The sequence below is a fragment of the Limulus polyphemus genome, unplaced genomic scaffold (assembly GCF_000517525.1).
Source record: "Limulus polyphemus unplaced genomic scaffold, Limulus_polyphemus-2.1.2 Scaffold1225, whole genome shotgun sequence".
NCBI lineage: Eukaryota > Metazoa > Arthropoda > Merostomata > Xiphosura > Limulidae > Limulus > Limulus polyphemus.
Window position 1 is genome coordinate 197,562 of NW_013666835.1, and position 24,981 is coordinate 222,542.

Here is a 24,981-nt window from a genome sequence, read left to right on the forward strand (position 1 = left end):
TCTGTTTCGAAGTCTCTGCAAACTGCTGATCGTGTCAGTTTTCCTTTTATTTGCCAGACTTGTACTGCTTTCAGTGTTGAATACAGTTATTCGTCTGTGTTACTAAATTCTTCTTTACAAACTAATACTTCTACCGCTTAAGAAAATAAACTTTTAATCAATAATTTTTCTTTTCTAGATAAGGTATTTTATTTTACTCCAAATTTATGACAGTCGCTCACAATTTACTAGTAAAGAAATCGATACAATTGTCCTTCTACGAATCTTCAATTTTAGGCAGAGATCAAGGGTCATAGGTTTAATCAAGAAATTACAATGCAGTGTCATGATATAAATAACCGTTTATTGTAAGTATTATTAATTTATTTATTTTGTGAGTGACTATTTTATGATTGTTTAGTTTTTTCATAAGAAGAGAGTTAAAAGCAGACGATTGTTGGAAGTTGTGTTTATAATTCATTGATGTTGATGTTATCGAACGTCGCGTGAAATTTTACTGATGTCGAGAATATAAAGATGTATAGAAGGCGAGCAGACGATTAAATGATAAATATATATTTATAGTGTGAGACGAGCGGGAACAGCAGACAAGAGAGCCAAAAGTAAAGGCGATTGAAAGAGAGTTTCGGTCAGAGAAAGGTTAGAAAACGTAAAGTTAACCTTCGTAGGAGTGAATAGCCTAATGGTTGATATGTTAAAGTGGGAGTAACAGTTTTCTGATATTATAGGATAATAATTTGTCTCGTCAAAGGGTGTTCTAAAGCAATTGAACCTGCCTGTATGGACTTTGACAAAAAGCAGACGTTTATTGGGAGTAGGCCTAAATACGAAAAGGCAGACGAGTATTGGAAGTTCAGGATACAACTGCATTAACTTAACAAGACAACGTAAGTGAATTATACACCGATACTGTTGTGATAAAAAAGAAAAGGAAAAGAGAGAGAGGAAAATGAATAAGTGAATTATACACTGATAGTGTTTAAGAGAAAAATAGTACAGCTTGTCAACTGAATTCTAAAGCAATTGAATTGGCCTAAGTGGACTTTTGACAAGAAGAAGAGAACTGTATAGTATTTAAGATAAAACTATGACATACATAGTGTAAAGAATTTTTGTACATATGTTTAATTTGTTTCGAATATATACATTATTTTGGAAACAAGTGGAGTGAGTGCTGTTCGTTTATTTTTGAATTTATCGCCACCAAGTCACAGACACCTACTGTTGAAGAATCTTAAGCCTAACAACAACAACACGGTATATATTTATACTGTTAAGAAGTATAAGTAAAAGCCTTTAATTGACAATTGGCGAAAATAACATCTGACACACATTATGACTATTCTCAAGTTAGATTCCTTGTAGGACTAACTTATAATTCACAAATTATATGAAATAAAACTCGTACAAGGGCTGATTCAGGGGTGGGGTGAATTGGGTGGCTAACCATCCCTTTTCTCCGCAGTAGCTTTTTCGAGACAGCCATTTCGTATGTTAATGATTTAAAATGTTTTCAGGAAAACATGCCACACACTTAAATAAAATACTGGATCAGTCCCTGTTACACACACACACACATATATAAAATTTTATTATGCTATAAATGAACATAAATTGAAATAGAATCGTTCATATATGAAAAATATGAGCTATACCAAAAGTAAAACACATAAATTAACGAAAAGTACAACTTTTATCTCCTAAAGTAGCACCCAAAGGTGTGTGAGATAATCTCATTTCCCTAGAAATCCATACAGAATTTTAAAAAACAACAGCAAGTAGGCAGCAGCGTAAAATCAGAACTCAGAAGTGGCGAGAGAACAGACGTTTTAATCTTCAAATTACTGATTTGTTTCTTAAACGGTTCCTCATCGATGGGGTCTATCTACTGCGTCATATTAGGTAATTATATGTCTTTGTCTGCTACAATACTCATTATAAAGAACTAATTTCAATATTGGTGGTATTTTTGTTCATTCTTTTTCTTTGTCTCTTATGTCATTAGGGATCGTGTAACACATTAAGCTATGGACCGACAAACTAATTTAGGTATAAAGGGTGTAGAAAATGTGTTTGAAAAGCTGATGGCATCCATATACTCCTCGGTAATTCTAAGACTAACCCACAACGTCAGTACTGGACATGGTAAAAATACGTATTGTGTATAATTTGCCTAACGTACACACACATATATATTTGCTTTAATTCGTCCATTATTGTATAAACGTATTACTATTTGGTGTTTATACGCTGAGGCTGGCGAAGTATGATCCTGTTCAGGATGTTTTAACTCCAGATTTCAAACCTCATTTCGTTTACATACTATGTGTTGGAAAAGATTATGGCTTTTCTGGTCTCTCGTATTTTATCTATTGTAGTCATACCGAAACAAATGATCATCCAAGTAATGACATTTTGTATCAAATATTTGAAATTGAATTTCATCAGATATGACTGAAATATTGAAAAACAATGGTAAATGAGTGTATTTCAATTGGTAGCAAGTAATTACCTCAGAGTTAGCATTACAGACGTAACAAACTCAGCAGTGACGTGCATGGGGGATGGGAAGGGGGTTGCCTGGGTGGACTCAAGCTCCTTCCTTTCTGCTCTTATGCCCCAAAAAGTGCCTTTTTTTTTCTCAGTCATTAGAGATTACCCATAACTACTAAAAGACACACCAGGCTTGCTGCGAGTTATTAAGAGAAAAATTCGGCTTTAAAATGAGTGGCACACAGGGACTGGTAGGTCTTTACAGTAAAAAAGTAATCATGTTATCAAATGTTACTACACAATAACTCACTGTTTAGTTTTACATTTTAAAATTGTTTATAGGGCTGGTTGAATAGGAATAAAAGATGATCTGATTACTTCTCATGGCTTTCTACCCTATGTATACCAGAGGTAACCCACAGTCTCCCCTATTCCTCCCCCCCAAAAAAGTCTTGCCTTTCGAAAAGTGCCCAGTTTTGTCAATGAACCCTTTCCCTTTTAATGTCCTCTGAATGTTATTGAAACTCAATGCATGACTTTCCAAATTTGTTTACATTAATAATGCTAAATATATATATACTCGCCCGAGTTATGGACGTGTTTACAACATGGCGGTTTAAGACCGAAAGTGTAATGACACCGGAGGAAAGTTTTGAGAACAAACATGGAGAAAATTATCTTTACAGTAAAACATTATTCAAAGCATTAACTATTGTAATAACGTCAGTGTAATTGTACACAGATAAACAGAAAGATGTGTTTCTTTCATTATAAGAGAAACCTCCTTTTACCAGAGGTTACGTTACAAATATTATTTCAGTAATTCCTGTAAAGGTTTTTATTATTTGAAATTACATGTCAGTTCTTGTATACTTCTAAAAACTTACACTTTATGAACTTCATTGGGAATTAAATGATTAGTCTTTTTATTCTATATCTTAGTAAGAATTTATATTTAAGAGAAAATTTGCATTATTTTTACAAATTTACAAACTCATATTTGATTACTAAAATGTCAAAAAACTCTGTACATGCAGCAAATTTCTTAGGGACGTCTCATTCACGAGTGATTAATATCAACGAAGCAGCGTTTTATTAGCATCGTTCTTGATATTTATTGGATATTTAACGATCAGCTGTACCTAGCTCCAGATCATGTTTGTTAATTACGTCGGTAGGTAGGCCTCAAGAGACTCGTTTCTAATACTCTTGTTAGCTCTAAAACGGAAACAAGGACGCAAGGGAAGTATCACATTTAAGGTTGCTCATGTTTTCCAGCTAAACAAGTATCACATGCCGAAAACAAGTTGTTTTCTGGTCTAATCATCTTTCTCTACTGGTTCGTGTAATAAAGACACTGACAACCACACTCTTGACAGTGTAGGCTTAACACTAATTGGTTTCTCCGCCTGGCGGCTTATGATGTATATAGACACAGCTGAGAGAAGGATTAAAGGGCTTCATAGCGATTGCGGCTTTTCTCCAAACAAACCAATCGCCTGACGATAAATTAATTTCACCATACTTTAAACATTTAATATTATATTTCAGTGAAGTTTCAATCAAAGTTTTAATGTAGCGAAAGATAAAGTTAGCGTCTTTCACGTTTTAAAATACACGGTCTGACAAATATTGTTGTAGAAACTATATAACAACACGGTAATCATTTTCAAGCTAATTCAGGGACTATCTGTATAATTATATGAATTATGTTTAACATTATTTTTATTGTTACATATCTTAGAGTAAGAACTTGCATTATTTTTATTTTATCTAAGTTAAGCCATAAATCGATTAGTTATATTTCATCATGGTTACTGATGGTACAAAAGAATAATTAATCAATTTAACCCTGAAATTTAATTACCAACAGATTAACTTAGACTATATTATACGCTATGCAAACACTATCAGGCACAGCGAATGTACTAAAATCCTATGGAATAATAGTATAGTCTAATAGAAATATAGTTGCTTCAATAGATTATTGGGACGATTGGTAACTGTTCTGTGAAATCGGACTGGGTGTGGCCTAATGGTTAGAATGCTTGAACTGTAAATCCGAAAGTTCCTGGTACAAAAACACTCTCTGCACTTTCTCTTTTGTCCACTTTTTCAAAATCAAAGACGACTAGTGCAGATAATTCACGAACAGTTTTGCGCAATTATACGAAAACAAAGAATTACTCCCAAGCCTATTAGTTCAAAATTAGGGACGGCTCTGAGTAGATAATCCTTGTATACCTCTGTGTGATAAATATCGATTATATATCACTAATCAAATACCACAAGAAGACTTTAAAAAAACGTGGAGAAAATTACATACAACTCCGTAACTACTAATCCGATTTAATTTAACTGAAAAAGTAAATAAACTGTACTTTTCATAAAACTATGATTGGAATTTTCTTTTGCTTTTTTCATTAAATAGTGGAATAAATTTCACTATTAAAATCGTCTTAAATACTACAATGGGACGATGAAAAAACTAAAAGAATATATTATTGGAGCCTGACATATATATTTTGTAGGCATGTCGTAGAAGCATATTCAAATATAACTTATTAGCTGTTTTTTTATTCATTTTTCGCATCTAACATCCCCCCCAGCCCCCGAACTTACAACGCTAAAATCCTGGGTTCGATTTCCTGCGGTGGACACAGCAGATGGCCCATTGAGTTTAACAGCAACAAACACTACCAAACCATCTAACACAAACGTTTATCAGAAAATTTTCATAATTTTGGGAAGTTTGTTTGTTTGTTTTTAATTATGCACAAAGCTACACAAGGGCTATCTGTGCTCTGCCTACCACGGGTATCGAAACCCGGTTTCTAGCGTTGTAAGTCTGCAGACATACCGCTGTGCCACTGGGGGGCTTTTGGGGAAGTACTAATTTCGATTATCTTAAACTTGGAAGATAGTTTGTAAATCAATGGAACTTCAAATGGGACTGCTTGCAAATAAACAATATGACGTAAAATAAGGGGAATTAGAGAATAAACAGTGTGATCAACTGTATTCTTTAATACAGATTAACTTTATACGATATGCAAACACTATCAGGCACAGCGAATGTACTAAAATCCTATGGAATAATAGTATAGTCTAAGTTGTTAAAAAGTGTTATTGGGTTAACCCTATAGTTCAGTTGGTAGAGTACTCGCCTAGAGTGCGAAAGGAGAGGTCTCGGGTTAGAATCCGGCTGTGGAAATACATAAATAAGACAAACTAAATCACCAAACGAGACTGACAATGTGTGTTTCATAGGAGAGAAGTAATGGTTTCTATAGGATTGAAGACCTTGTACAAAGAGCAGTTGGTTCCTGAATATATAGTTTAGCAGGAAAACGTCATGTATCGCTCTACACAATTAAGGAGTCACCTGAATTTGTGGTGTTATACAACTCCGTTGTTTAACCAGGTAAAAACCACTGTTATAAATTGTATCAATCACACCCCTCAGTTCATTGTAATGCAAATCAGGCTTCTGAAAATCAAAAATGAGTACGATTGGTCATTCAGCTTACGCTAGTAAAAGTAAACATTTGGTAAATGTAGTTCTACATCTTTATAACTCATAACATTTCTCATCAATAAAGAGTATAGTAACACGAACAACGAGGGCAGTCTGGCACCTATTGTTGAGTGTTGAAAATTATTGTTGATGACATTTTAAGTTATTCCCGACAATAAGTATATTTTTTAGGGGGGTACATGTCCCTCATGCATATCTTAGGTACAGAAACTGCCCCTTCCCCATTTTTTAAACCAAAGTTACACCACTGTCCTGAAATAACTGTCTTCTGGCATGCTAAGTGTTTGGAGTCATCTGATGGAAGGTAAAGCATTTCTCAAGAACATTCTTTACATCCTCTATGAAAATACATCCCAATGGGCGTGAAAGCCATTCTGTTCGCTTGATCTCTTTTATCTTCAAGGAGAAGTAAACACTATTATACAATAGGCTGTAGTTAAGCGGGATCGAAACCAGTTACCGGACATGGACACCGTTTCAGTCGTGGTGGCATTATAATGTGACGGTCAATTTCACTATTCGATAGTAAAGAGTAGCAGAAGTTGTTGTTGTTTGTAATTAAGCACAAAGCTACACAATGGGCTATCTGTGCTCTGCCCACCACGGGTATCAAAACCCGGATTCTAGCGTTGTAAGTCCGCAGACATACCGCTGTGCCACTGGGGGGCAGTAGCATAAGAGTTAACAGTGAGTGATGTTGACTGGTTTCATATCTCTAGGCTATCATTTCTAAATTATGGACGGCTATCGTAGATAGCTCTCGAGTAGCTTTGAGCAAAATACAGCTAATAAACAAAGGTTCATATTTCCACTACCGCATTGTGCGTCACCCACTTGTATGTTTATAAAAATGGAAGATATCTGGTTCTAGATTCTCTCCAAATGAATAAGCATGTTATCTCGCTGAAGGATGGAACACGACTCATCTGCAAAGAAAAAAAAAGAATATTACAGTCGAACTTTTTTTTTTGTGCCGTGCCAATTGGATGTTTGGCAACCAAGCCGGTCTTATGAGGTATTTCTAGCCTTATAACTAAAGAAGATAAAAGTTAGATCCTCTGGTTTTTAAAAAAATAGAGCTTAGATGTCTAATAAAGGAGTTTGGATAAAATTATTGCAAAAAATGTTAAAACAAGTTGGTAATTTCGAAGCGACTAGTTCGAAAGTTAAAAATAGATTGAGAAATATAAGATAATAAATAAAAGAGAATCGTTTGACTAAGAAGATGATTAAAAGAAGTATGTTTTTGTTTGTTTGTCGTTAAGCGCAAAACTACACAATGGGCTATCTGTATTGTACCCACCACGGGTATCGAATCCCGGTTTTTAGTGTTATAAGTCAACAGACTTAACCCTGAGCCACTTGGGGCAAAATTAATGTGACAGTAGCAGAAAGCTTGTTTATTTGCTGTTAGTCATGATAAACTACACATTTCGAGCTAAAAGGACACCACTGCCAATCAATTACGGTCGGTAAAAAAAAAGGAGTTTTACTTTTGTATAAAACTGATTTTATAAGAAATGCAAAAAGGATGTCCATTTAACAAGGGAATGAGATAAACCATGGGAATCCCAGTGGAACGTTAAACTTCTTTGAGTTTGACTTCATCGTTTCCGTAACCAGTTACGTAGATATTGTTTAATCAACATGTTTCATGTTAATACGTGAAGTTAATAACGATTTGGGTTTCATCTCTAACATTTCCGAATAATATTATACAAATTATCTCCACTGTGTAATATGCACTCTTTAAATACTGTCCCCTAGTGGGACAGCCGCAAGTTGTCGGACTTACAACGCTAAAATCCGGGATTCGATTCCCCGCAGTGGACACAGCAGATAGCCCAATGTGGCTTTTCTCTAACACACATAAACAAACTTTAAATACTAGCATTTTTCGATATTGCTGCTATTTCAAAAAAATAAATGGCTTAGAATGTAGCGGACAAGAAATTAGAAATGACATAAATGATTTGATTTCTACATTTTCGTTTGCTGTTTCTGACGAATAAATAACAGGATGAAATATTGAAAGCATACTTAATTACACTAAAATGTGTGTTAATTTTAGCAAGGAATATTTTAATATGAAAAATCCCGATAAAATTAATATATTAGAATATAAACGACTACATTGAAAAGCTATAGCCAACGACTTGTTTTAGGTTTCCACTTTTATCAACAACGATGCGTTGGAAATTAAAACCCGTGGAGGACGCCCAAACTATTTTCATATTAATCTGTTTTTTTCCCAAATCTTTCAAAGCAGATTTTGAAATACCTGAAATGGCGGCATAGCATGGAAGGGATTAAAGCAGGAGTACTCGTTCAACAGTGAGCTAAAATCGCCTCTTAGCTAGAGTAAAAAATCAATTTTGTCAGAACAAAACATCTCGAGTTGGTCCAGTTGGCTGCGAGATGAACGCGTCAACCGTTTCGTAATACAGTGGCGCCCTCAGTGGACAGCAGTGAAGATGAAAGTGCAGATTAGGCAATATTGCTGCTTTCGAAATCAGCATGATACCATAACGACTAGAGTAGGATCAAGACGCAAGGTGCTTTTCTAGAAAGCAACTCAGCTGACCATAGAGAGGTTTGCAATACTTTTCAAGAATTCGTAAATAAAAGTAAATAAATAAACAAGACGTACATAACCCACAGTTAGGCTTAGAGAACATCGAATACATCAGTACACTATTGTTTGTTCTAGTCTACTTTCTTAAGTATTCACTGAAGAAGATATCGAGGGCCTAGGAGCTTTTGAGACACGGGAAGAAAAGTGGAGACGGAAAACAACATTTCAGGAGGTACGTAAATATATAATAGTTAGCACTGTTGTAATGTAGCTTGTGATAAAGATTGCCATTCTCCAAATCCGAGTTCCCGAGATACTTATATTTCTCTACCACGCTGATGCAACTATACTTTAAGAAGTTGTTAACGTATGATGATGTATTCGTATACATATGTATGTATTTATGTATGTATGTATGTATGTATGCGTGTGTGTGTGTGGACGATATTGGCTGAATATTTAAGTTGAGGTTAAAATCGGAGGGTAAAATTGGGTGAACTTATTTAGCATCAAGCTACAGTAAATTAATTCTTGCTTACCTTAAATGTTAGGAATTAAAATAAAATATTTGTTAGTTATTTTACACAGTGATTTTTTTCCAGACTGCTAGATCGTAGGCGGACAGTATTTAATCCTATACTGATTACTTTCTCGGTTATTAGTTATTAGTCGATATGGAACGGAGCATTCTTTCGGAACGAAAAATGAGGAGTGGCTGCTGTTCCTGAAGTGAACTTATTGCACCGAGAGCATCACATTTCAAAATCGTCAAAGCATGCTGCATTCATATTTGCCACACTGTATCGTTATGCCTTACACGTTATGATACGCCGCGCTCTTTTTGACATCACTGCCTCGTACGAGTAATCTTTCAGTACTGTTCTTTAAAGCTGTTTGAATGTACTATTTTTCAGACATTTGTTCAACATTTAAGACGGGCTATGAATAATTATATTGAATCTGTGAATTTTGCGGCTGTTAACAGTAATAAGTCATTCACTTTATGACAAAGAATCGGATATTACAGTATCCTAGTTAATTAAATGCAAACTTCGAACACATTCTCTGGGTATACTGGGCCTCTTTTATACATAACATGTGAATCCCCATAATTTTTACTGGTCATTACTTGAAAGAAATTATTTTTGTAGAACATCTTCATCATGAAGATGGACGCTTAAAATTCCAAAAGAAGAAGAAGACTGTAACACTTATAAATGTCTAAGCTAAATGCTGTGCTTCCTTCTTTCGTTAATTTTAAAACACTGTTGGCTTATCATAGGCAGTGTGTTTTCTTACTGTATGTGTTTCTTCACCCACTGTCAGAGAAAATGTTACCACACTTCATACAAATATTTATAACTTTTAATCATTTTCAAGTGAACATTGTATCCAACATAGGTTCTCTCAAATAGGTTACTTTTTTGCTTGATTCTTCCCTATTCTGTAATACAACAAAAATATGTCATAGATTACAAAGAGAGACTGTTCACCTAGCGGTTGATTCATTTTATCCTGTAAAATTGTCACCAGAATTAGGCATGGAGTTTTTTTGTTATTTCTTTAAGGGTGGTAAGTTTTAAAGTTAATACGATTATGCTTTGTAGGTTTTAGAAACCATATTTCTAATAAAGTCTAGTTTTGTACCATACTTTCACCCGTGTAGTTGAAGTCGTGTCTTGAGTTTATTAGGTGTTTTAAACACAAATTTATTCTTAAAATGGAGTTCAGTTTCACACTTTCATTGAAAAATACTAAGTTATTTCAATTTATGCTCATTTCTTAAAATTTTGTTCTTGTGCGCTCTTTTTCTCTCTTCCTCCTGTTGCTGGTTTTCGATCACCTCGTTTCATACATTTAAAAGTACACGTGTCTTTACCAGTAAGTTTTAGCCCACCTGTTTCGCATTATTATTTATTTTGATACCGTAATTGGTTGGATATTTTTTGATTGGTTAATTCCCTATAATATTGATGATAAAAGCAATTTGAAAATTATCCTTTTCTCTTATTTAAGAATTATGTTTGTTTGTTTTAGAGAAAAACCACATCGCGCTGCATGCTGTGTCCACTGTCGGGAATCGAATCGAACTCTGAATTGTAGCGTAGACTTACCGCTGTCCCACTTAAGAATTATGAATATTATTTTTAGATAATGGTATTTGATAGTTTGGCATTTGCTATCCGAACAGCATCTTATGCAACACATAGTTCTCACTGTTTAAGGATTGCTGACTAAAACGTGGCAACCAGCTAGTCAGCAGCACTAGCCGAATACGCAACTACTCTTAATCGAATGACGGACTGATGACTCCACAGTTAACAGTGCGCAGCATGTTCAACGGCATGTCGCGGTTCGAATCTCGAACCTTACGACCCGCCGCAATCTAACCTTTTAGACAATGTCACTTTTGTATTTCTGTTTTTGTAATTGGTTTCGTAGCTTCACCTAGAAGTATTCTGAAAATAGATTTAAAATATTTCTCTATATAATTTATGTCTGCCTTTAATATAAATTTGGTGGTGAAAAGTGCTATATTAAATGTAAATATAAACTGTGGGAATTGTTTATTATCTACGTAGTGTAAAGTGAAAGTATGTTAACACTTTGCGATATTTAGTTTCGAATAATCACTTTCATAAGTGATAGTGAACTATGTGTAAACATTACATATATACAGAGTTGAGTACATTATATTAAAACGATTTTAAACATATAAATCAACAAGTCACGTAACAACCACGGCAGACATAAAGTCGCGATAGAACGGAATGTATCAGAACTACATTTTGACACTGTTGGCGTTGCGTAATAGCCATTTCCAAAGCAAAATATTCATGCATTCAGACATTTTGACGTTGTTGCTGTTGCTTGGGTAGTATGGTGTAACCGAAACTTGGTCGCTTTTGGGAAAGGTATGTAGCAGCCCCTTCCTATGTAAAATATTGATACACTCAGATCATAAAGATATGTTCAGATCGGGGATTTAGAAATTCCAAGACGAGGATATCCCTTGTACTTATAATGCGTTTTGGAAAACAAGGAAAATGGATCAGTTTGGAGCATCAAAACCATCCAGAAAGAGACTTGCTACGCGTCCTTTCCCAACTGTTTTAACCAATATGCAGTATTTTGTGAGAGGTGAGAATCCATGAATACAAAGGTCAGTTGCAGAAGCCGTTCACGTGCCATAGACAACAGTACACAACATAATCAAGAAACATCTATGTCTGGTAAAGCGACACAGGTCACAAGTACACAAGTTGCTTCCAAGACATTCCAACCGTCACACACATCAAGCAGGTGGTGAATGAAGCGCGTGTTCTTGCTGTTCCATACAAAGAAATACTCGTAAATTTGCCACGCAGCCTATATGAATTTCTGTGCAATCAGACTGTTGAAACAAGCGCTTGAAAACCATAGTTCTCGTACACAAGATTGGTTATAGAAAGCTGAAGTGAGGATGAGTGTGCTTTGAGTGTGACAGCCTTAAGATGAGCCTTTTTACAATGGAAGCTATGTTGCAGGGTTATTGTCAAGATGTACAGTCGTCAGATATAGCATGACCAGATGAGGGGACATGGACTGCAACGACGTGATAAGGTTCTAAAATGTTCCTTACCTTCGTAATAACCAATTTAATTATAAATTCAGCAAAAAAATGCATTGCAGAGTTAAACTGAATTCCAATTAAATTAAGAGAAAGCACTAAACACAGCTTCACAATAAAACATAAAATATTTATTTAGTAGCATAATGACACAATATAAATAATTTAATTCAACCAGTAGGCATGTGTACAAAGACGAGAGTCAATCGCCCTTCTTTCTATACGTGGGAAGAAAGATCTGTGCTGGGTGAAGATGTCTATGTCGTCTGACTAAACTGAGATAACCAATCATCATTTCGAATAGTCGACTTCCCCAGAATGCCTTTGTCATCCACTCGACTTTTCATCTCATTAATAAAAACTAGGGAGACAGAGTTTTCGAGTATTTCTAAGCCTCTACACGGCTGGTGTACATGTCTAAAGAATTCTTAACGCCACTTTATAACGGTCTAACATAACACGCTGCCACAACCAGGGTTTCTCAGCCGATAGCCAAACGTGGCTTTGATCTAAAATAGACAAACAAATGACTTTTAATAGTACGATAAAAATATTAATTTTTCTATTCAACTAAACATTTAATGATATTAAATGTTGTATCGTTAATTGGGTGTGAAATTTTGAAACTGTAACAACACTTGGAATAAAATTTAGCGCTTACCAGAAACGTAGTTAATAAACATGTGCCTGGTCAGGACTTGATACTAATGTTACTGTTAATGAACAATAAAACATAAATATCAATATTAATTATTTCAAATAATGGAATCAGAAAAAAGATCCATAAGAAGATAAAAACCCAATTCCAATAAACAACAACACAATATACCAAAATCCTTTTTTGTATTAATAACAAAATCGAGTAACAAACAGCAATAATTCAATATCTCGTGACTCAGTTATGAAGCTTATGACAGGGTATTTATTCACTTCGTTAGGTAACGAGAGTACATCTCATGTGATCATAAATTTACATAATCTTTTGCTACATTAATAATATATGTACATCACCGTTAGGGAAGCTGGTGTCCATTTCATAATAAATACATATTTATTCAAAATAAACATGATCAGCTAGAAGATGAGTTAGTGTTTTAATGTAACTAAAAATTCATAAATGAACTAAACCGTAATAAAAAAGTAGAATTCGCTATCTCACAACTTTTTACTGGAATATACAGAAATACCAACGAGAAAATGACTCTTTACAGTGTAACTAGTACAGAAATAAGGTAACTTCCAAAGCCAGAGCTCCGCACAGTATGCATTCAACATTTGTGCCAATCGCATGAAATTGCAAAAAATAAAAATAAAAATAGGGTTGAAAATTTTTGTGAACAAGAAATGTTCACTTTTCGTTTCACTGAAATCTAATCAATAATTCTATTTTATATGCATATTGAACATAATTACAAGTTCAACTATAATCTATATGCGAAGTGATTAAACAATTGTAAAATATTTTTAGATAAGGATATAACACATATTTGAAACATATTGACGTCATACTTAATAGAAGTTGATAAAAGCCTAATTCATTAGAGAACATTCTGCTAGTTCTAAAATAAAACTATATAACAGTAAGTGAAATGATTTGGTTATTTAACAATGAAATTATCTTAAAATAATTGTTAATAATAATGAGCAGAATGAAAGAGCTAAAGCCTTTAAAGTAACTTTAAAGGGAAATCAATTATGTGTGTAAAATTCTTAAGGAAAATACGATATTCTTCCCTTGACGTTTTTTCCAGAACCTCATTAAATTCTGTTGAATATCTTTAGGCTGCTTATAACAGATACCACTAATAAGTTATTATTATTATTATTACGATGCTCATTAAACTAATGATCTCGGAGTTTTACGATTTATCGACTCTCCTATTAGCTTTTTGATTTTAAGATTACTGACGTATTTATGTAATATAATGTTCTTTCAAGGGTACTTTAGTTAGTGTGTGGAAACAGTCCTTTAAAGCCGAATCTCTACTCTGTAATGGAATGTTTGAGAAACACGGGGTATTATATTAGATATATAATAATAGTGACATTACGAAACCATGTGATAAACGTTAAATGACCAATGCCACATTTACCAGTAAAATGTTTAAGCACTTATAGTTAAAATCAAATTATTGTATTAAATATAAAGTTTTGTAACACACTTTCCGACCTTTACGTTGAACTGGGTGTATTCTTTATCGCATATTCTTATAACGTTGAAATGTATTTAGCTATCATACATTATTCATAGTTCAAGAAGAGGTTGAATCGTATCTCATCGGTTTTTCGTAATTGGTCCTTTTCTTAGTTGTAACTTTTCTGTGTAAGGTACTTATTACAATACGGAATCTCACGAAGTTTAATATAATTTATGTGTGTGTGTAAGCGTAAAATATTAATATTTATTATTTCTGTGAGTAAAATATTTGGATCGTCTCTCACCCAAACACGGCGTATTTTTTTGACGAAAATTTCAGACGACCCGTGTGAAATACGTTCACTTTGCTCTTTGTAAATATAAACCAAAGACAAACAAACAGATTTAAAGTTGTAATTAGAAAGGTATGCTAAAAGATTCCTAAAATAACCTGATCAAACCCTTCGAGGATATTCTAAGCCTTATAATTTATGCAAGGGTTGTGAGAAGTCAGTAAGGAAGAAATTCGGTTTCTTTATATATCGATAGGGGGATTCTATCACCGTGAACAAAAATTGTTTGTTATTGTTTATTGAATTTCATGCAAAGCTACTCGAGGGATATCTCCGCGAGCCATCCTTAATTTTGAAGTGATAGACTAGACTACTACTAACTAGAGGATTTGTTCTATCTGTTTGTGTCCATTGCGGGAAATCGAAACCCAAATTTTAGCGATGTAACTCCGTAAACTTACCGCTGTCCCATCGTGGACATACTGGAGGGAAGGTAGCTAGTTAATACCACCAACCACCGCTTCGTGGACTACTCTAATTGAATAGTGGGTCTTCACCGTCATTCTAATAACGCACCCATGGACCCAAAGTGTGGAGCACGATTTATTTTCATCAATTACAGGACGCAAACCTCGGATCGACAGTCTGGCAAGCTAACCAAAATCACTCAACTGATAGAAGAATAGAAGCTCATAGAAAGCGATGGCTCTTGAAAAAAATATTATTATAATTATAATTTTTCAAATGAGACTTAAAATGAAAAACACATTTGAGCCACTCAAACTTAGGTATTGATTGTCAGCTTCATTACAGAATTGGTGTAAAAACTAAATACAATGTTTAAAAATGGACTCAAAGTAGCGAATGTTCCCATCTTACTTTACTTTTACTATTTAATTTCTTTTTGAGAAAACGAAGTGTGTTTTCTAGGTTATTATAATAAACAGTATTTTCCACTCTGCACATATCAATTATATATACTGACATTGTAGAAATTTGAGCTTTACGTTGGGGTGGGGGCATATCACATGAAAATCAAGTGTAAAACTTATGTTCACTGACCAGTTAATTCGACCAGTTATTTTAAGAAGAAAATTTTATTTATCATTACCGCTGCTCATTTTAACAGTTTGTTTGTTTGTAGTTATGCACAAAGTTACACAATGGGCTATTTGTCCTCTGCCCACCACGGGTATCGAAACCCGGATTCTAGTGTTGTAAGTCCGCAGACATGCCGCTGTGCCTCTGGGAGGGGGCATTTTAACAGAAATAACAGTTTAAAAGAGCTAAGATATCAGAACGTGATTTCTAAAGTACACGTAAACAACTATTCTAACGTATAAAAGAAAGTGGACACTTTCCTATAGTCACAATTATAGTACATTCACCCAACCTTAAAATATACACCTTAATGTACAAGAAGTTTTTGTGTTATAACAAAGCCAGTAAACGGACCATATATGGACAACATAATTACATTACATAGTCACCATTTCGTTTCTGAGACCCGAGGTAAATGCTTGCTTTTAAAGAATTCTTCTGTTAACTTTCGTTGTTAGTTTAACACACTGTTGTAATGGTTTCTATTGTTGGGCTGGTTCTTCTATGTTATTCTCTAAGAGGAAGACTGAAAAGTATATTCCACTTAATTGCAACGAAATCGTAATATTTCTTGAACTTCAAGTTTTACAAGTTAGCTTTACTAATGCTCAATGAGAAGCCTAATTTCACAGTAGACGCTAAAACAAATATTTCACTTACTTGCTCTTTATCTTTTTGCACGTACAGCACTTTTTGCATCTCTAGTATTTCGTTAAAACACACACTAAATATTCACAAAACGGATTGACTAACTGATTGACAGTAACAGACAAACTGACTGACAACCTCAGTACTCAAAACTATCCCTCTTTGCTTTTTAATGCTGTTGAACTCGTGTCCTAAAGTTACTTTCGAGAAGGTTCAAGTCATTAAGCCACGCCTATCACATGATGCGAAAACTTCCTCTAGCCAAGAACAACACGAACATCTAGAAAATAATCTGTAGAGTAGGAATATATATTTTAACATTTGTTAGGTTGCTATCCAAATCTAATTTATTCATAGTCACCTACCGCTAAATGGTATCAATTAGAAATGAAAAATCATCGAAGTCAAACAACAGGAAAGGTTTGATGTCAAAGGAATTGGGACGCGTAAACGAAATTAATTGGGTGAAAAATTCGTTTCATTGTATAACGCATTTTCTTATGTTGTATTTCGACACATGTGTTTTAAAATCAATAAATAACATGGACAACGTTTGACTTTACTCAGTTGAAGATATTTTTCTTGAGACCGATCAGCAGTCCTCACTAAAACCACTGTTACAACAAATATGAGTTGTTGGCGATTTTTATCTATATTTTTCCATACTTATACAAGTGCCCCTCCCCCCAGTGGCACAGCGATATGTCTGCGGACTTACAACATTAGAAACCGGGTTTCGATACCCGTGGTGGGCAGAGCACAGATAGCCCATTGTGTAGTTTTGTACTGAATTTCAAACAAACAAACTTATGTAAGTGCATTGTGGTCTTACTTTCTGACAGAAGTGCAAGTCAGTTGCTGTGGCGTCACGTTGATATATATTCGTGCCTTGGGCTATTTTGTATTTAATTTTACTCTCTATATATAGATGTAATCTTGTGAGAACATTCAAGATTTCTAAAATGTGAAAAGTTAAAAATACCGACTGTTCTAGACCGTACAAAATCAATACAGACTAATTTTAGGCATTTAGAATCTCATCAGCAGACCTTTTTGTTCGAACTGAGTTTGTATATGCTTTGTATTATATATTAATACTATTATATTACTTTATTGCCTGCTTTCGTCACGTCTCGTGTGATGAAAAACATTGTACAAAGTAAAGGATTGCAGAAGTGGCCTTGACTTAAAACTAGTTATTTTGTTAAAGTGAAACGACGGTCTTAAAAAACAAGAGAACAACAACAATAGGCAATTTAAAATTTTACTAACAGGCAGTTTCTACCTATGCCAGGCACGTCTCACGTTTTTGTCAGTAACTGGCTTCGAAACCACAGTTCAAGCCAATCCTCAAAGTGTCCCCCTATTTGTCAGCGGTAAATTTACGGACTTACAACGCTAAAAACAGGAGTTTAATTCCCCGATGTGAACAGTGTGCATATAGCTCATTATGTAGATAACAACATTCGTAGCTCATTGTGTAGCTATGGAGGATAACAACATCCGTAGCTCATTGTGTAGTTTTGCACGATGACAACATTCGTAGCTCATTGTGTAGCGTTGCACGATAACAGCATCCGTAGCTCATTGTGTAACTTTGCAAGGTAACAACATTCGTAGCTCATTGTGTAACTTTGCAAGGTAACAACATTCGTAGCTCATTGTGTAGCTTTGCAGGATGACAACATCCGTAGCTCATTGTGTAGTTTTGGAAGGTGACAACATCCGTAGTTCATTGTGTAGTTTTGGATGGTGACAACGTCCGTAGTTCATTGTGTAGCTTTGCACGATGACACCATCCTAGCTCAATGTGTAGTTTTGCACAATTTTAACATCCGCAATGCGAAAGGTGTGGTTACAGAAGAGAAGTATCCAACCCAAAAAGCAATTGCGACGAAGCTGGGCATTTCTCCAAGTACTATTAACAACACGGTAATAAATAAGTTAACTCGAAATCAACTGTAATTTTCACGTAAAAGGTGGTCGATAAAACCGGAATTCCAGCAGTCCCACGTGACCATAAATGTTTATGCCCCACCTTTTTTTTTTTTTACTTAAGTGCAATCATAGCTCATAGCTCCGTCATCTCATAACCGATTTGAGATCTAATTACAGTTTTTGATTCAAGAGGTCAAACCCTTTCGATTGGTGTATTTGATCACGCTCGAGGTCTCATAGATTAATTTATTCTAATCCTGCCTAAAAGAATTTCAACTTGAGGGTAGGCTGTTAGAGATCCTGAAGAGTAATAAAATCGAATCCGGTATACGCGCGCCCCACGCTTGGTATTGCTGGCACACAAATATAGAGCTAATGAAAAGGAAAAAAAGGTCCCATATATTAATTTACTCTAATCCTGCCTAAAAGAATTTCAAGAGCCGCGGTTATTGCGGATTCCATCTTGTTTTTCAAGTACAAACTTTTAGCTCATAGCTCCACCTCTTGACCGATTTAAAATCTAAATATAGCCACGACTATTGATGTTTCTCTCTTGTATTAAGATGAACTAAGTTCGAGAGAAAATTTCGGCATTTTTTTTATTAATGTTTTCTTTATCCTAGAAATATAAGAAACTTAGATTGATTTTCGGGGTAATATCCTTTTGAGGTTCGTATTCGTGGTGTTATCTGCGCTTTATCAGTTAAATCCTCCCAGTGGCACAGCGGTGTGTCTGCGGACTTACAACGCTAGAATTCAGGTTTCGATACCCGTGGTGGGCAGAGCACAGATAGCCCATTGCGTAGCTTTGTGTTTACTTACAAACAAACAAACATTATGACTTAAAAATTAGGATATTTTGAAGTAAAAATATTTGGCATTCGTTTCTTTCAGTTTTTGAATCGACTGTCAAAAAATTGGAAAAATTCTAAGAGAAAACTACAGTTTACATCTTTTTGAAAATTTCAATGTTTGATAAAAAGAGTTGTGTTTTGAAATTATGAACAATTTGGGTTAATTTCCTTGAAATCCGATAAAATCTTGGCATCAATGAACGTGAGAAATTATAAAGAGAAATCGTTTTTACGAACCAGCATACTGCTAACCATTTTACCGTTATTTACTGATATTTTACGTTGTAAAACTGTGCTTTAAAGAAAACTACACAATTCTGATACCTTAAAACACAGACAACTGTTTGTAAAACATAAAATATGTTGAAAATCTCTGATGTTGCTGAAACATAAGACTTTGACAAAAATTCTTTTGTTTGCTCTTCACAGACGCAATTATTCGCCCACGTCAAGTTTCTCGTCACTTGAACTTGGTATTGATTAGCTAGAAGTTTCTCTGTGCGAATTTCAACGATCAGTGAGAAAAAGTTGCACAAACCATTGACTCTAAAGGGTGGAACATGTGAAATTGACAGATGATACATGAGGTTATCTAGTACCAAAGAGAAGTTAGAAAACGATTACACAGGAATACTTTTGTCGTTACTGGAATGGTAGTTGTACACATCTCGAAATTCGTATTACTGAAAGTGACAGATGATACATGAGGTTATCTAGTACCAAAGAGAAGTTAGAAAACGATTACACAGGAATACGTTTGTCGTTACTGGAATGGTAGTTGTACACATCTCGAAATTCGCATTACTGTAAATAAAAAAACTTGTACAAGATGACTAAATATTTCTGCTGCCAAAGCAGGCATACATTATGTATGACATTACTCAACGTTTTTATTTCATAAAATACGAAAAAGTTAATTTCTATGGTTTATTTAAATCAACTTAAATTTTTGTAGTTAAATTCCTCTTTTTGTAAAAGTCTTCCGGTGGGGCAGCGGTAAGTCTACGGATTTACAACGCCTAACTCAGAGGTCCAGTTCCCCTCTGTGGACATAGCAGATAGCCCGAGATGGCTTTATTATAAAACAACAACAACACACACCTTTGTTAATAAGATTTATAAAAAATAGCAAACAAATGAAACGTACTGAGCCGTTCTTTTATGAAACAATCATTTTGTAGATATTATTGGAGAATAGAAAAAATTATATTAAACATAACTTTTTTTATTATTGAAAAATAACACTGATTACACAAATAAGCATTAGACAATGTATATTTTAGATTAACGGTGGAGTAACAGAAATGATCACTGGTGCTTTAATTACCATTCATTCCTAACATTTTTCTCGAGAAAAACAAAGAAACTCGCCTTTGCAGTAATGACTCGTTTGTCCACACCGTCATTAGTCAATATATGTGATATTGACAGGATATTAAAAAAATCTCGATATATTGTGTTTTATGTTTTATTTGTGTGTGTGTGTCTTGTTCTTATGCTCAATTACTTTTAAAAAATCTATTTTTTCATAAAGTGTAAAGTGCAGTACCATACTGCTGATCCCTTTACTCGCAACGTATTTATTCTTTTATTACTTCATCTAAATTTAAGCAAAAAGCAGGAGTAAGGATAGTTTAGAAAATTCTAAATGCCAGTTTTGTGGTTGTCTCTCGCTAGAAACAGAATTTTTAAGTGAACTGTTTATGTTATATAGAGTGTTGAGTACATTGCATTAAAAAAATTTTTGAATATGCAAAACTACATTTTGAAATTCCTTGATGTTTTGTAGATAGTTTGATGTCACTGAAAATTGATCGTTCTTGGGAAGGATATGTAACAGCATATGAAAAGATATGTAACAACCCTTTCCTATGTAAAATATTCATACACTCAAATCATAAAGCTGAATTCAAGTCGGGTATTTATAATTCACAAGACGGAATTCTCTCTTGTATTGGAAACAAAAGGGGATATGGATCAAGTAGTAAGCAAAACGCGGCGTTCTATAAAAGGTGAGAATCCATGATCACAAAAGTCAGTGACAAATGAGAGCCTCATGCCTCAGTCAACAGAACGTAGCATTGTCTAGAAGGACCTACGTCTGGAAAAGCTACACAAGTCACATGTATACAAGTTACTTCCACGACAAATCAGTTCAACCGTTGCATATCCCAAGCAGCTGCAGAATAAAACGAGTATTTATGGTATTATCATACGAAGACATATCGTCCAGGCCGTTGGAGACAACACCGATGGATTTATATACAATAAGGTGTTAAAACTTGGAAAGCTTGCAGAAAGGTTGGGATGTGCTTTGAAAATGACAGCCTTATAACGGAGCCGTTTGCAATAAAAGTATGGTCTATAAAAACTTGATGAGGCTTCTAATTCGTTTTAATATAATGCACTGAACCTCTGTACATAATAAACATTTTATGCTGAGTGGAAAACAAAATATTTTATTGATTTTAACATATTGTTTAATCTGTGTATGTGAATATTACAATCCTGGTAAAGACGGACGTGTGTCTCCTAGGTAACATGACGTTCGGATACGCTCTCCGCTTATTACACCGATAGATTACAGTTACATTTGTTTTTGTATTCGGAACAAAGCAATTATTATTACCATAATAAAAATCAGAACTGGACAAGAGTAAAACAGGTATAGACCTACGTGGGTGATAAAAGACCAGAAAACGAGCTAGGCGGTAAGTTTCAGTCGTCCATTTTTGTTTTCGATACAACATTGAATAGAAAAAATCTAAACATCCCTTACTTACCGAGTCTGTTAGCTATTTTCTCTAATAAGATTACACAGTAAAATAAAGGCGCACATGTAAAGATGAACCGTGTCCGAAGAGCAAAGAGAAGTGAGTCTTCTAGGCCATTAACTCAATTCATTCTGTTGCGGCTCTGTGGCCTCTAATAACATCGACGAAATTAGAAAAGTAAAAGGGGTGGTGTTCAATATGACGCTGGGACAACTACATTAGCGGTATCGGTTAAGTCAAGGGAATCTTTGCACCTAGTTGCGCACACTAAGGCAAATCGGAGTGCACTGATTCATAAACTTGTTAGAGCAAAATTAACATACTTAGGTCCTTTTTTTAGAGTCTCTGTACAAAATCGTTACGCGTGGTTGACAAATAAATAAATAAACTTTGTAGTATATATATATATATATTCTTCATGAAAAACTTCTTTCTTTGCAGCTAAGTTGTGTATGGCGACTACACGTTTTAAAATCTCGTTAGATATCTAAATGCTCTCGTGGTATTTATTGCACATGCCTACTAAGATTTGGTGATTTGCATATTTTGTTTGCAGAAAGACTCTGAATGAACTTCAAGCTCTAGCGAAGCTCGTGTACTAATGTTAAACGATAGGATACTGTTAGAAGAAAGAATGCCTTCACCAAAAGAAACTTCTAGTCTTACAAAACAACAATGCAACGATTCCTCCACCCTCTCCTCGCCGCCACAGACAGATGAAGAGATCTTAAGAAACGGCAGTATTGGTCAAACGAAACGGTTGATTTTACCCGACAATCCGGGGGACCAGTCCCCAATGATTCAGAGGCACGATCATCAAGGAGCAACGGTCTTTGTGAAGAGAAAGCAATGGTTAAACACAGAGAAACAGAAACTGAATATGGTGGAGAACCCTGCAAATTCAGACGATTCAGGAAAGGTTCTCCGAGTGGATGTGGGCAACATCAGTGTTCATTTACGCAATCCTACTATCCTTCGTCGCCGGACACGTCTGGAGAGGTACCTGCTCGTAGCCGTGGTCCTGCTTTTAGTTTTATGTACAGTATTTGTATATCTAGCGGTTAGTGGACCTCAAACTAAAGGTAAGATCTGTCACTCCTTTCTTTGTTATATTAATAATGTATGTGTATTGCAAAATAATCCAATAAACCAGTATATGTATATCTAGCGGTTAGTAGACCTCAAACTAAGGGTAAGCTCTGTCACTCCTTTCTTTGTTATATTAATAATTAATGTGTATTGCAAAATAATCCAATAAACCAGTATATGTATATCTAGCAGTTAGTGGACCTCAAACTAAGGGTAAGATCTGTCACTCCTTTCTTTATTATATTAATAATGTATGTGTATTGCAAAATAATCCAATAAAACCAGTATATGTATATCTAGCGATTAGTGGATCTCAAACTAAAGGTAAGCCCTGCCACTCCTTTCTTTAATATATTAATGATTTATGTGCATTGTAAAATAATACAATAAATCCTTCATAAAACATTTTTCTAACTTACTATAATGTTTTTGAATGTTTTAGCTCCGATATTACAATGCATAAAATGGGATGAGTCATATGTGCTGTGTTGTGCCGTAACGTGCTTCTGTTATTTTGTGAAAAAATTACATTTTATTGTTTTGTAACACAATATTAATTATATTATTTAATATATCGAATGTCATTACTTTTTTCCGTTTATTATTTATTGTTATGATTTTATCATAAAGATTGTTTTGCATTGTTAGCTTAATATACGTATTTACGTCTGGCTTAATTCTTCTAAGTTGGTTGAACCTTGTGAGATATTATTGGGACTATGTCCAAAATATTGTTAACAGCGAGCGTAACCAACTGATGAAACAATGCATTATAATCCTTATAAGTAGGAAACGTCTATTTAATTAGCTATATTGATGTTAGTTACGCTCTAAGTGCATAGCTTGCTTCGACTGGAAGTAATGTTAAAATAAATATTTCTTGGTTGTTCTTTGCAATAATGTTACACACTTAGCTGATAAATATGAGTTTCGATGCAGTGTTCGAGTGACATAAACACTGATTAAATCAGAACATTTTGGGAATACGAAACTGCTAACTTTACTCAACAATCCGGAAGATATGTCTATACGAAATCATTAGGTAAAGTTGAAGAATAAATAAACTGTGTAGTACATATAAGCGTTCTCAGCTTTGTGAAACTAGGCTACGTACTGACGATGTTTCTAAATTATTCAAGACGGAAGCTATTTAAACGTGTTTGCTAAGTGTATAGTCTTAATTAAACTGAATTCCGAAAAGGTCATCTATACAAATTCATAATAAATAGTGATTAGTAGCCGTGATTGGATAAACTATCAAATGTGAGCTCTAGTGAAAAAGCCACTGCCTAGATGCTATTTAGGTTGGTGATCAGAGCACGTTTATAGGATATTGTTTTGAGTCGTTTTAAGTTACGTAGACAGAATGAGACAGAAAGTGTCATAGGTATACTTGGAATCGGGTTTATTTGGAAATAAATAATCCATTTTCATGTTTAGAAGAAGAGAAATCTCGGTAATTTATTCCGGTGGATTTAGAAGATTTTTAAACAATAGTTTATTAGAATCTGATTACGTCTCTAATAAACCATCAAACGTGAATCCTCTGACGATCTTAAAGAAATGTAATTGAAAACTCATTATTATTATTATTACTAATTGAAAGCTTTGTTCATAACAGTACTTTTCAAATTAGAAGGTATACAGTTTTCTTCGATGATTCATTCACTCACAACAGCCGAAAGTGTATAGGTAAATATATAAAGATACAGACAATTAGGTTTCTTTCAGATGCAGGTACAATATGCCGTTAATAAAACGGTATATGTTAGTACAGTGTGATATTGGAATAAAGATGCAGGTACAATATGCCGTTAATAAAATGGTATATGTTAGTACAGTGTGATATTGGAATAAAGATGCAGGTACAATATGCCGTTAATAAAACGGTAAAAACTAGTACAGTGTGATATTGGAATAAAGATGCAGGT

At 34.5% G+C, this 24,981-nt stretch overlaps 1 protein-coding gene across 2 annotated transcripts in view; it reads left to right on the top strand.

Annotated features, from left to right (window-relative positions):
- Nucleotides 1-8,513: 8,513 nt before the first annotated feature.
- LOC106462686 (neprilysin-2-like) overlaps nucleotides 8,514-24,981 on the top strand; it is a 56,267-nt gene continuing 39,799 nt past the window's right edge. The window contains exons 1-2 of one of the 2 annotated variants that reach the window (XM_013922633.2): nucleotides 8,514-8,838; nucleotides 22,518-23,043. In XM_013922633.2, the coding sequence (XP_013778087.2) occupies nucleotides 22,563-23,043 (481 nt within the window). In that variant the 5' untranslated portion in view covers nucleotides 8,514-8,838; nucleotides 22,518-22,562. Of the gene's footprint in view, nucleotides 8,839-22,517; nucleotides 23,044-23,248; nucleotides 23,264-24,981 lie in introns of those variants that run through there. The other variant, XM_022390013.1, reaches the window with a different exon arrangement.